We start from the raw sequence: 13,395 nt of genomic DNA, 5'->3' as shown, positions 1-13,395 counted from the left end.
TGGTAACAAGTATCTCACTCCACATTATCCCAACCAAGGGAATTGTCTCTATCTGAAACGAACACCTTCAAAGACTCATAAGTTAATTCTACTGAAAGAGAAAGGAAACAATATTTCTATCTCAGACCAGAAAAAAAAACAATGAACAAACAACTTTCCTTGGAGACACATGGAGTCTCTTCGGTCCTGTCACAAGCTGGGTTGACTGGCAGGTCCTCAGTGAAACCTAGAGGGACACAGAGTAACTGTTAGAACACTGGTGAGGCTGCTCAGGAATCATGCACAGAGTTTTCTCTTTGTGTGGACTTGGGGTGCTGTGTATGAATGAGGGAGGTTAATAAGCAGGGACTGAACTAGTGTTCATCCATCCTCTTTAGAGGAGGAAGGAAAGTAAAGGAGCAGTGGAAGGAAATGAAAACAGATCTTTGGCTTTCTAGCTAGAGGAACCGAATCAACATGAAATATTCAATCTAAAAAATGGAAAACTCTTAAACGTGTGTACTGTTCAACGAAAGAGACCCATGACTCCTCCTGTTCATGTTGAACTCCTGCTAAATTGTCACTGTCTCTTGATTTTTCCCAGATCAGTCTTCCTCCAGGATCCACAGTTGTGGCTATTGTTCATCATGTTTTCTATGAGGCCTTGTACTTGATTTAAAGTAAACTCTGTTAGAGGACTGAAATCAATCCTGGGCAAAGTATGCTATTCTGTTAATTCACTAATTACTTGTCTCAAAGAAAATAAAATATACAAGATTTGATATTACTGAATTCCTACCATTTAAAAATAGCCATTATGAATAATATAGTATTTTTCTATCAATATTCATTTTCTATACAGTGAGTACATTTCCACTGAGTCAGTAGCTGTCCATACTTACAGGGGCCATCTGTTTAGTGGGACAGTTGATTATAGAAAGCACAGTTCCTCCACCAGGTCTTCCTGGGGAGCTAGAGGGACAGAGTAGCTCTTCGGACACTGGTGAGGCTACTCACCAGTTACTCAGCTTTTTTTTTTTTTTTTGATAGGGACAAGGGGTGGAGTGTATGCATGAGGGAGGTAAGTAACTATGGACTAAGCTGCTGTTGAATCATCCTCTCTGCTGGATGAAGGAGAGCAAAGGAGAGGAGCAGGAAAGAAATGAAAGAGAGAGTCTGCATTTTAACTAGTGATCTAATGATAACCTAACCATTGGGGAAAAAAGAAACACTAAAATGCATTCCAGCTTTAAATGACAGAGATGAACGTCCCTCCTGCTTGTTTCGAGCATCTGCTAAATCAGCCCTGGATTTCTTCCTAGACCACTCCCTCCCCAGGATCCAAAGTTGCAGCTATTGAACTTACCAAGTTTTCTATGAGATTTTGTTCTTGATTAAAAGCAAGCTCTGTTAGAGGACTGAATTCAATCCTACTTTTCCAAATATCTATTATCAATCATGTGATATTTTTCCCAGTCTTCATTTTTCCAAGCAATATTTGCATGTCCACTGAGACAGTGGCTGTCCACACTGACAGAACTGATACATTTAATGGGACAGTTCATAATGGAGAAGAAGCATAGGGTGAATGCTGACTGTCTCTGACCCAGCTGTTTAGGAGATTACAATGAGTCACGGTCATTAGGCTAACTACCGAGTTTGAACGTGAGATCTATTTGACATGTTCCTTAGAGTGTGTGCTACCAGGTTTAATCAATGTAAGGCTTATGGTAATGCTGCTGCTGCTGCTAAGTAGCTTCAGTCATGTCCTACTCTGTGCAACCCCATAGACGGCAGCCCACCAGGCTCCCCCGTCTCTGGGATTCTCCAGGCAAGAACACTGGAGTGGGTTGCCATTTCCTTTTCCAACGCATGAAAGAGAAAAGTGAAAGTGAAGTTGCTCAGTCGTCCGACTCTTAGCGACCCCATGGACCGTAGCCTACCAGGCTCCTCCGTCCATGGGATTTTCCAGGCAAGAGTACTGGAGTGGGGTGTCATTGCCTTCTCCAGCTTATGGTAATATCACCCAGTAAAATGAAATATCTCCCTAATGATAATCTGCTTTATTCCTTGTTTAAGCAATGTCACTACCACCAACAGATAGGACCGACATTGTCTACACAAGGCCACACAACTCTCACAATCTGTGAGTTCACCAGGAGGATGTGACCCCGAGGGGATTTTCACACTAATGACTGTGCCAAAGTTGGCTGTTACTCCACCTATGCTTGTCCTGGGTTCCATGACCACTGGGCGCACCTTATAATGATAGGCATGGTCTGGAACTCTGGAGCTGCTACTACCTCCAGGCATAAACATAGATGCAGGGACCCCCTTCCCCATGACTAGGATCCCATGGCTGAGTGATAAGTGCAGGTCAGGGGTCCAGAGCAGTCACACTGGGACCACCCCTAGGTCCTCAGTTTGACTTGTCCACTTAGGAGGTCAAGAGCTTGGGCCATTTTTCTCAGCACCATCTCCATCTGAGGAAAATGAATATGAACCAAACTGGAGGGATGGCTGAATTGAGGAAAGAATCAGGTAATGTATAGTCAGTGTGCAGTGGTGATGAGAAGCATTTAGAAAGTTCACAGTTGACTTGTGCTGTGTAAGAGGGAAACATCTCCTGAGGAAACACACATACACAGAGCTTCAGAAACACAACACATGGGCTCACACATGGGCCTCCAACCCTGATTCACACAAACCCACAACCTCTAAATGATGGAGTTGTTTCCAGGGCCCATAGAACACAGACATTGCTCTTTCCTGGGAAATTAGTCTCTTCTCTGCACCCCCAGCCCTCACCCACTGTAGGAATCAAACATCAGGGCGACTCTCCAACCAGAGCCAGAAAGAGAGCCCCACCTTCATCAGCTAAATTGTTCCTCAGGAGAAGGATGATCCCTGAATACTTACCGTGTTCACTGGCTGCTCCGGCTGCCTGTGATTAGAGAGAAGAAAACAGTGTGAGGGTGTCAGCATCATGTGTTCTCTGCAGTAACTTTATTGTTATCTGATTTTTTTCCTCGGGTAACTAAAACTCTTTAAAAAGTCAATCATTCCCAAAGAAAACACAGAGGACCCTTGTTGAAAAGGCTGGGCTGTTTCACTTAAGATCTTTCAGTTTCAAGGAGGAAAATATCCTACTGATGAAAGTACCTACAGTAGTAGCTGATGGTATTTTTTAGTGTCCTTTTGAACCAGGTCTGTGTTGATAATAGATTTATCCTCAATATTTCACCAGCCAGGAATTGCAAACATAAGTGTTAATATGTCTTGTCAGATTACTATAACTGTATTCCATTGAATAAAAAATAAAGAAGTGAAGCCACAGTCTTATCTGAGATACAGACAGTTGAGCTTACCTCCAGGGTACTCAGAGGCTGTTCCTCTGCCAAAGCCTGGGGCAGTTCCACCTCCAGGTCCTCCTGGGGAGCTAGAGGGAAACAGAATGTCATCAGGACAGACGTGAAGCTGCTTACAAATATCTCAGGTTTTTGTTTGCTTGTTTGATGGGCACATGGGGTGGAATGTGTACATGAGAGTGGTTAGTACCTATGGACTGAGCTGCTGTTGAATCATCCTCTTTGCTGGATGAAGTACAACAAAGGAGACAAGCAGGAAGGCAATGAAAGAGAGTGTCTGCATTTAACTGGTTATAACCAAACCAGTGGGGAAAAGTGAAACATTAAAATGCACGCCAGCTTTCAATGACAGAGACCCATGACCTTCCTGCCTGTTTAGAGCTTCTGGTAAATCACACCAATCTTTTGGATTTCTCCCTGGATCACTGCATCTGCAGGATCCGCTGTTTCAGCTATTGTACTTACCAAGTCTGTGAGACTTTATTCTTGATTAAAAGCAAACTCTTGTTAGAGGACTGAATTCAATACTACCTTTCCAAATAGCTATTATCAATCATGCGATGTTACTTCCCAGTCTTGATTTTCCAAACAATGTTTGCATGTCCACTGAGTCAGTGGCCGTTCACACTCACAGAAGTCATACATTTAGTGGGACATTTCATTATGGAGAGGATGCATGGAGTGAACCTGACTGTCTCTGACCCAGCTGTGCATGAGATTTACAACAAGAGTCATGGTCACTAGACTAACTATCAAGTTCCACTGTCAGATTTATTTGACAATTTCCCTTGAGTATGTACTACAGTGTTTAATCAATGTAAGGTTATGGTAATGTTACCAGTACAATGAAATACATCTCTGATGATAATCTGCTATTGTCCTTGTTTAAACAATGACAGAAACACCAACACATATGACTTACACTCTACAAAAGGCCACACAACACTCGGAATCTGTGAGTTGACCAGGAGGATGTGAGTCCCGAGGTAATTTCCACAATCATGACTGTGCCAAAGTTGGCATTAATCCACCTATGGTTAGCCTGGGTTCCTTGACCACTGAGCCCACCTTATAATGATGGGCAGGATCTGGAGCCCTGGACCTGCGAGTACCACCAGGGAAAGTCATAGATGCAGGGATCCCCTTGCCCCATGACTGAGGATCACGTGGCTGAGTGGTAGGAGCAGGTCACTGGTCCAGAGGAGCCAAAATGGGATCAACCCTAGGTACTCAGTTTGGCTTTTCCACCTGGAAGTCAAGAATTTGGGCCACTTTTCTCATCACCATCTTCACCTGAGGAAAATCAATATGAAGCTAGTTTGAGGAATGGATTCCTTGATACCTCAGTTGTTAAAGAGTCCACCTGCAATGCTGGAGACCTGTGTTCGATCCCTGGGTTGGGAAGATCCTCTGGAGAAGGGAAAGTTTACCCACTCCAGTATTCTGGCCTGGAGGATTCCATGGACGGTATAGTCTATGGGGCTGCAAAGAGTCGGACACAAACTTAGTGACTTTCACTTTTGTTTTTGAGGAAAGACTGAGTTGAAGAAAGAATCAGGTAATGTATAGTCAGTGTGCAGTGGTGGTGAGAAGTGTTTAGAAAGTTTACAGTTGATTTGTACTAAGGCGGTAACATCTCCTGAGGGAACACACACACACAGCTTCAGAATCATACCACTTGGGCTCACACATGGGCCCCCAACTCTGATTCACACAAACCCACAGCATCTAAATGATGTAGTTGCTTCCAGGGACCATAGAACAAAGACATTGTTCCTTCCTGGGAGATCAGTCTCTTCTCTGCATCTCCAGCCCGCACCCCAAGTAGGAATCCAGCATCAGGGCCACTCTCCAACCAGAGCCAGTCAGAGAACCCCACCTTTTTCAGCTGGATTGCACCTCAGCAGAGTGATGATCCCTGAATATTTACCGTGTTCATAGGCTTCCTCAGATTCCTGTGATTGGAGAGAAAAAAACAGAGTGAGGATATTAGCATCTTGAATTTTCTGCACTAAGTCTTCTGTTATCTGGTTTTTGTCCTCAGATAACTAAAACTCTTTATTTCAGTGGCTCCAAAATAAAACAGATAGTCTCCTGTTGAAAAGACTGCTCTGTAATACATAAGATCTCTCAGTTTCAATTTAAGCAACAATCACAAATTATTTTTCAAGAAAGAAATCTTTCTGCTGAGCAAATTACCTATAGTAGTAACTGATGCTGTCTTTTTTTAATGTCCTTTTGAATCAGGTCTGTGTAAATAAATAGATTTATCCTCACTACATTCCCAGACAAGGAATTGCATGTCTCAGTGGTAATGTAAATTGTCAGATTACTATAACTGTATTCGACTGAATAGAAAATAAAGAAGTGAAGCAACACTCTTATCCCAGATTAAGAAAGGTGCGCTTACCTTCACAGTACTCAGAGGCTCTTCCTCAGCCCAGTCCTGGGTCTGTTCCACTGCCAGGTCCTCCTGGGGAGCTAGAAGGACACAGAATAGCCATTGGGACACAGGTGAGGCTGCTCACTAATCACTCAGGAACCTTCTTTTGGGCGTGTGGTGCATGGGATGAAGTGTATGCATAAGGCATTTTAACTACGGACTGAGTTGCTCTTGAATCATCCTCACTGCTATATGAAGAAGAGCAGATCAGAGGAGCAGGAAACAACGAAGCAGAACTAAATTTTAACTAGTGATAACCTCACAGCTTGGGAAAAAAGAAACACTAAAATGCATGCTGCCTTTCAATGACAGAGATTCATAAGACTCTTGCCTGTTTATACCTTCCGGTAAATTGCCACTGTTGAGAATGATTTCTTCCTAGATCACTGCCTCCCCAGGATTCACACTTACACCTATGTACTTACCAAGCTTTCTATGAGATTTTGCTCTTTTTTTAATTTATTTTTTAATTGAAGGATAATTGCTTTCCAAAATTTTGTTGTTTTCTGTCAAACCTCAACCTGAATCAGCCAAACGTTAACATGTATCCTCTCCATTTAGAACCTCCCTCCCATCTGCCTCCCCATCCCACCCCTTTTGGTTGATACACAGCCCCTTTTGAGTTTCCATTTTACATATGATAATGTAAGTTTCCATGTTACTCTTTCCATACATCTCACCCACTCCTCCCCCCTCCCTATGTCCATAAGTCTATTCTCTATGTCTGTTTCTCCATTCAGTTCAGTTCAGTTCAGTTCCATCACTCAGTCATGTCTGACTGTTTGTGACCCCGTAGACTGCAGCACGCCAGGCCTCCCTGTCCATCAGCAGCTCCCAGAGTTTACTTAAACTCATGTATATGAAGTTGGTGATGCCATCCAATCATCTCATCCTCTATCATCCCCTTCTTCTCCTGCCTTCAATCATGCCCAGCATCAGGGTCTTTTCCAAAGACTCAGTTCTTCGCATCAGGTGGCCAAAGTATTGGAGTTTCGGCTTCAACATCAATACTTCCAATGAATATTCAGGACTGATTTCCTTCAGGATGGACTGATTGGATCTCCTTGCAGTCCAAGGGACTCTCAAGAGTCTTCTTAAACACCACAGTTCAAAAGCATCAATTCTTCAGCGCTCAGCTTTCTTTATAGTCCAACTCGTACATCCATATTTGACAACTGGAAAAACCATAGCTTTGACTAGACAGACCTTTGTAGGCAAAGTAATGTCTCTGCTTTTTAATATGCTGTCTAGGTTGGTCATAACTTTTCTTCAAAGGAGCATGCGCCTTTTAATTTCATGGCTGCAGTCACCATCTGCAGTGATTTTGGAGCTCCCGAAAATTAAATCTGTCACTGTTTCCACTGTTTCCCCATCTATTTGCCATGAAGTGATGGGACCAGATGCCAATATCTTAGTCTTCTGAACGTTGAGCTTTAAGCCATCTTTTTCACTCTCTTCTCTCACTTTCATCAAAAGGCTCTTTAGTTCTTCTTTGCTTTCTGCCATATGGGTGGTGTCATCTGCGTATCTGAGGTTATTGATATTTCTCCCAGAAATCTTGATTCCAGCTTGTGATTCACCCAGCCCAGCGTTTCTCATGATGTACTCTGCATATAAGTTAAATAAACAGGGTGACAATATAGAGCCTTGACATACTCCTTTTCCTATTTGGAACCAGTCTGTTGCTCCATGTCCAGTCCTAACTGTTTCTCCATTGCTGTCCTGTAAATAAATTCTTCAGTACCATTTTTCCTAGATTCTGTATTTATGTGTTAGAAAATGATATTTATCTTGCCATTTCTGACTTACTTCACTCTGTATAACAGGTTCTAGGTACACGTACCTCATTAGAACTGCCTCAAATGCATTCTTTTTTATGGCTGGTAATATTCCATTGTGTATATGTACCACAACTTCTTTATGCATTCATCTGTCGATGATTATCTAGTTTGCTTCTGTATTCTAGCTATTGCAAATAGTGCTGCAATGAGCAATGGGATACATTTGTCTTTATCAGTTTTGGTTTCCTGAGGATATATGCCTAAGAGTGGGATTGCTCGGTCATATACTGGTTTTCTTGGAGAAATGTCTGTTTAGGTCTCTTTCACACTTTTTGATTGGGTTGTTTTTCTGGTATTGAGTTTTATAAGCTGCTTGTATGTTATGGGAATTAATCCTTTGTCAGTGGTTTCATTTGCTATTATTTTCTCCCCTTCTGAGGGCTGTCTTTTCACCTTGCTTATAGTTCCCTTTGCTGTGCAAAAGCTTGAAAGTTTAATCAGGTCCCACTTGTTTATTTTGTTTTCATTTTTGTTACTCTAGGAGGTAGGTCCTAGAGGATCTTGCTTTGATTTATGTCATTGTTTTGTCTATGTTTTCCTCTAAGAGTTTTATAGATTCTGGTCTTACATTTAGGTCGTTAATCCATTTTGAGTTTATCTTATATATGGTGTTAGGAAGTGTTCTAATGTCATTCTTTTACAAGTAGCTGTCTAGTTTTCCTGGCATCATTTATTGAAGAAGCTGTCTTTGCCCCATTGTATATTCTTGCCTCCTTTGTCAAAAATAAGGTGCCCATGGGTGCCTAGGTTTATTTCTGGCCTTTCTATCTTTTTCCATTGGTCTATATTTCTGTTTTTGTTCCAGTACCATACTGTCTCGATGACTGTAGCTTTGTAGTATAATCTGAAGTTAGGAAGGTTGATTCCTACAGATGAGATTTTGTTCTTGATTAATAGCAATCTCTGTTAGCTGAATGAATTAATCCTACCTTTCCAAATAGCTATTATCAACCATGTGATGTTTTTCCCAGTCTTCATTTTCCAAGCAAAATCTGCATGTGCACTGAGTCAGTGGATGTTCACACTCAGAAAAGTCATACATTTAGTGGGACAGTTCATTATGGAGAGGAAGAATGGGGTGAATACTGATCTTCTCAGCCCCAGGTGTGCAGGAGATTGACAACAAGAGTCATGGCCACCAAGCTAACTGTCAAGATCCACTGTGAGACCTAATTGAAACCTTCCCTTGAGTGTGTGCTACCAGGTTTAATCAATGTAAGGTTTATGGTAATGTCACCCAGGCCAATGAAATATCTCCCTGATGATAATCTACTCTTGTCCTTGGTTAAGCAATGAGACTAGCACCAAGAGATATGACTGACAGTTTCTGCACAAGGCCACACAACTCTCAAATCTGTGAATTGACCAGGAGGATATGAGTCTCGAGGTGACTTTCACAGTAATGACTGTGCCAAAGCTGGATTTAATCCACCTAAGTTTGCCCTCAGTTCCATGACCATTGAGCCCATCTTATAATGATGGTCATGGTCTGCACCTCTGGAGCTGCTAGTACCTCCAGGCATAAACATAGATGCAGGGAGCCCCTTGCTCCATGACTGAGGATCCCATGTGAGTGGTAAGTGTAGGTCAGGAGTGCAGAGCAGACACACTGAGACCACCCCTATGTTCTCAGTTTGGCTTTTCAACACAGGAAGGTTAAGAGGTTGGGCCATTTTTCTCAGCACCATCTTCATGTGAGGAAAATGAATATTAACCAAATTTGAGGAATGGCTGAGCTGAGGAAAGAATCAAGTAATGTATAGTCAGCGTGCAGCGGTGATGAGAAGTGTCTAGAAAGTTCACAGTTGATTTGTGCTGTGGAAGAGGGAAACATCTCCTGAGGAAACACACACACACACAGAATCATACCACTTGGGGTCACACATGGACCCCAACCCTGATTCACACAAACCCACAGCATCTAAATGATGTAGTTGCTTCCAGGGACCATAGAACAAAGACATTGTTCTTTCCTGAGAGATTAGTCTCTTCTCTGTACCTCCAGCCCACACCCCAAGTAGGAATCCAGCATCAGGGCCACTCTCCAACCAGAGCCAGTCAGAGAACCCCACCTTTATCAGTTAGATTGTACCTTAGCAGAGTGATGATCCCTGAATATTTACCGTGTTCACTGGCTTCCCCAGATTCCTGTGATTGGAGAGAAGTAAACAGAGTGAGGATGTCAGCATCTTGAATTTTCTGCACTAAGTCTTCTGTTATGTGGTTTTTGTCCTCAGATAACTAAAACTCTGTATTTCAGTGGCTCCAAAATAAAACAGAGAGTCTCCTATTGAAAAGACTGGTCTGCTTCACATAAGATCTCTCAGTTTCAATTTTATTTTTCAAGAAAGAAAACTTTCTGTTGAGCAAAGTACCTGCAGTAGTAAATGATGCTGTCTTTTTTAAATGTCTTTTTGAATCAGGTTTGTGTTGATAATAGATTTATCCTCACTATTTTCCCACCCAAGATACTGCATGCCTTAGCGGTAATGTAAATTATCAGATTACTATAACTGTATTTGATTGAATAACAAATAAATGAAGCAACAGTCTTATCCCAGATTAAGAAAGGTGCGCTTACCTTCACAGTACTCAGAGGCTCTTCCTCAGCACAGTCCTGGGTATGTTCCACCACCTGGTCCTCCTGGGGAGCTAGAAGGACACAGAATAGCCATTGAGACACAGGTGAGGCTGCTCACCAATCATTCAGAAACCTTCTTTTTTGGGGCGAGGGAGCATGGGGTGGAGTGTATGCAGAAGACGTTAGTAAGTATGGACTGACTTGCTGTTGAATCATCCTCTTTGTTGTATAAGTAAGAGCAAATCAGAGGAGCAGGAAATAATGAAACAGAAATTCTGTATTTTAACTAGTCATAAGCTAACAGTTCAGGAAAAAAGAAACGCTAAAATGCATGCCGCCTTTCAATGACAGAGACTCATGAAACTCCTGTCTGTTCATATTGTCTGCAAAACCACCCCTACCCAGAAGGATTTCTTCTTAGATCACTACCTCCCCAGGATTCAGTTAACAGCTGTTGCACTTACTAAGTTTTCTGTGAGATTTTGTTCTTGATTAAAAGTGGTCTCTGTTAGAGGACTGAATTCAGTCCTACCTTGCCAAATAGCTATTATCAATCATGTGAGGTTTTTTCCCAGTCTTCATTTTCCAAACAATATTTGCATGTCCACTGAGTCGGTGTCTGTTCACACTCAGAGAAGTCATACATTTAGTGGAACAGTTCATTATGGACTGAAAGCACGGGGTAAACTTTGACCTTGTTGGACCCAGGTGTGCAGGAGATTTACAACAAGAGTCAAGGCCACCAAGCAGACTGTCAAGTTCCACTGTGAGATCTACTTGACACCTTCCCTTGAGAGTGTGCTACAGGGTTTAATCAATGCAAGGCTTATGGTAATGTCACCCAGTACAATGAAATATCTCCCTTATGATAATCTGCTTTTGTCCTTGGTTAAGCAATGACACTAGCACCAACAGATATGGCTTGTACTGTCTAAACAAGGGCATACAGCTCTCAGATCTGTGACTTGACCAGGAGGATGTGAGTCTTAAGGTGCCTTTCACAATAATGACCGTGCCAAAGTTGGCGTTAATCCACCTATGTTTGCCCTGGGTTCCATGACCACCGAGCCCATCTTAGAATGATGGACACGGTCTGGACCTCTGGAGCTCTAGTACCTTCAGGCATAAATGTAGATTCAGGGACCCCCTTGCTCCATGACTGAGGATCACATGGTTGAGTGTAAGTGTAGGTCAGGGGTCCAAAGCAGACACACTGGGATCACCCCAAGGTTCTCAGTTTATTCTTTTCCACTTAGGAGGTCAAGAGCTTGGGCCATTTTTCTCAGCACCATCTCCATTCAAGCAAAATGAATATTAGCCAAACTTGAGGAATGACTGAGTTGAGGAAAGAATCAGGTAATCTATAGCCAGTGTGCAGTGTGATGAGCAGTGTTTAGAAAGTTCACAATTGACTTGTGCTGTGTAAGAGGGAAACATCTCCTGAGGAAACACACACAGACGCATAGCTTTAGAATCACACCACGTGGGGTCACACATGGGACCCAAAGCCACACATCTAAATGATGTAGTTGTTTCCAGGTACCATAGAGTACAGACATTGTTCATTCCTAGGAGATTAGTCACTTCTCGGTACCCCTACCCTTCACCCCCTTTAGGAATCCAGCATCAGGGCAACTCTCCAAACAGAGCTAGCGAGAGAATGCCACCTTCATCAATAGATTATTTTAATCAGAGGGATGATCCCTGAATATTTACCGTGTTCACTGGCTGCTTCACACGCCTGCAATTAGAAAGAAGAAAATAGTGTGAGGGTGTCAGCATCTCGTCAGGTCTTTGTTCTCATTTTCTTTTCAGAAACTAAATGGGAATGTGCTATTGAGTCCATAGCCACACAAGAACACATAGAGGACACCTGTGGGAAAGGCTGCAGCTCCTCCTGGAAGATCTCTCCAGCCCATTTTGACCAGTAATTAAAACTTTTTATTTCAGGAAGGAACATTTTCTGCTGAGGAAACTACTCCCAATTCCAGTTTTTAATTCCTGTTGTCATTTTTGAAAAATGTCCTTTTGAATAGGTTATCTGCTGGGAGAAATTCATCCATCAAGTTAAAAATTGTTTATATCAACTGTCTTGAATATTTTGAACCTTTATCTGAATTCAGCTAGAAAATAAAGTCATTAAGCAACACTTTTATCTCAGATGAGTAGGAAGCACTTACTATGGAGGTGGGCAGAGCCTCTTCTGCCACCGTTGGAATGGATAGCTCCTCCAGCTGGTCTTCAGGGAGCTCTACGAGGACATAGAGGAATTGTCAGGACATTTGTGATGCTGATCGGGAAGACCTTGTTAATGTGGACACACAGGGGAAGTGTGTGGATGTGGGTGGTTAATAAGTGTGGGCTGAGATCTGCTGGACAACCTTCCTCATGGGTGGAGGAAGGCAAAGGAGATGAACATTTCAGAAATGAGTCAGAGACCCTGAAGCTTTCTAGCTAATGGGAACCTGATCGACTTGAAACTCTCAGTCTGACAGAGGGAAGCATAAAAATCACACTATGTTTCAGTAGTCATATACAGTTGTGAAATTTGGACCGTAAAAAAGGCTGAATGCCAAAGAATTGATGCTTTAGAACAGTGGTGCTGAAGAGACCCTTGAGAGTTCTTAGGACAGCAAGGAGATCAAACCAGTTAATCCTAAAGGAAATCAACCATGAATATTCATTGAAAGGACTGATGCTGAAACTTCAATACTTTGGCCACCTGATGTAAAGAGCAGACTCACTCAAAAAGCCCCTGATGCTGGGAAACACTGAGGACAGTAGGAAAAGGCAGGGCCACAGAGGATGAGATGACTTGATAGCATCAACTCAATGGACATGAATTTGAGCAAACTCCAGGAGATAGAGAAGGACGGGGAAGCTTGGTGTGCTGCTGTCCATGGGTTCACAGATGTAACTTAGCGACTGAGCATAGTGATCAAAGATACATTGTATTTATTCTTTTCATAATTTTTAAGAATTAAAAAGTTCCATAGCATTTTCTATATTCACAATTCAGTGTACCTATCAACACCATCTACATGTACATCTTTTGCATCAGATCCAATATAACCTTTGTACCCATTAAGTAATTATCCACCTTCTCCCTTGCCTCCTTGCATTGGTAATTTCTATTTCCAGTTTTTGTGATTAGCCTATTCTGTGTACCTGAAACCAGTGGAA

The 13,395-nt window shown here is 42.3% G+C and overlaps 1 protein-coding gene across 11 annotated transcripts in view; it reads right to left on the bottom strand.

The window, feature by feature from the left end:
- The window catches only part of LOC145506681 (uncharacterized), a 141,078-nt gene that overhangs the window by 11,325 nt on the left and 116,358 nt on the right, over positions 1-13,395 (bottom strand). For 3 of the 11 annotated variants that reach the window (XR_014054163.1, XR_014054164.1, XR_014054166.1), the window contains 9 exons: positions 12,393-12,463; positions 11,929-11,953; positions 10,213-10,283; positions 9,755-9,779; positions 5,758-5,828; positions 5,278-5,302; positions 3,348-3,418; positions 2,899-2,923; positions 155-226 (listed from right to left, as the gene is read on the bottom strand). Coding sequence is in view for 7 of the 11 variants with exons in the window: in XM_081491927.1 (XP_081348053.1) it covers positions 152-226; positions 3,315-3,418; positions 5,278-5,302; positions 5,758-5,828; positions 9,755-9,779; positions 10,213-10,283; positions 11,929-11,953; positions 12,393-12,463 (467 nt within the window). In the remaining 4 variants the exon portion in view is untranslated. Of the gene's footprint in view, positions 1-151; positions 227-2,898; positions 2,924-3,314; positions 3,419-5,226; positions 5,303-5,726; positions 5,829-9,754; positions 9,780-10,212; positions 10,284-11,928; positions 11,954-12,392; positions 12,464-13,395 lie in introns of all 11 variants that reach the window. The other 8 variants (XR_014054162.1, XM_081491931.1, XM_081491929.1 and 5 more) reach the window with 8 other exon arrangements.

Source organism: Giraffa tippelskirchi, chromosome 5 (assembly GCF_054371585.1).
Source record: "Giraffa tippelskirchi isolate mGirTip1 chromosome 5, T2T-mGirTip1v1.2.pri, whole genome shotgun sequence".
In the NCBI taxonomy this organism is placed as follows: domain Eukaryota; kingdom Metazoa; phylum Chordata; class Mammalia; order Artiodactyla; family Giraffidae; genus Giraffa; species Giraffa tippelskirchi.
This window is presented reverse-complemented; position numbering and strand designations above follow the sequence as displayed.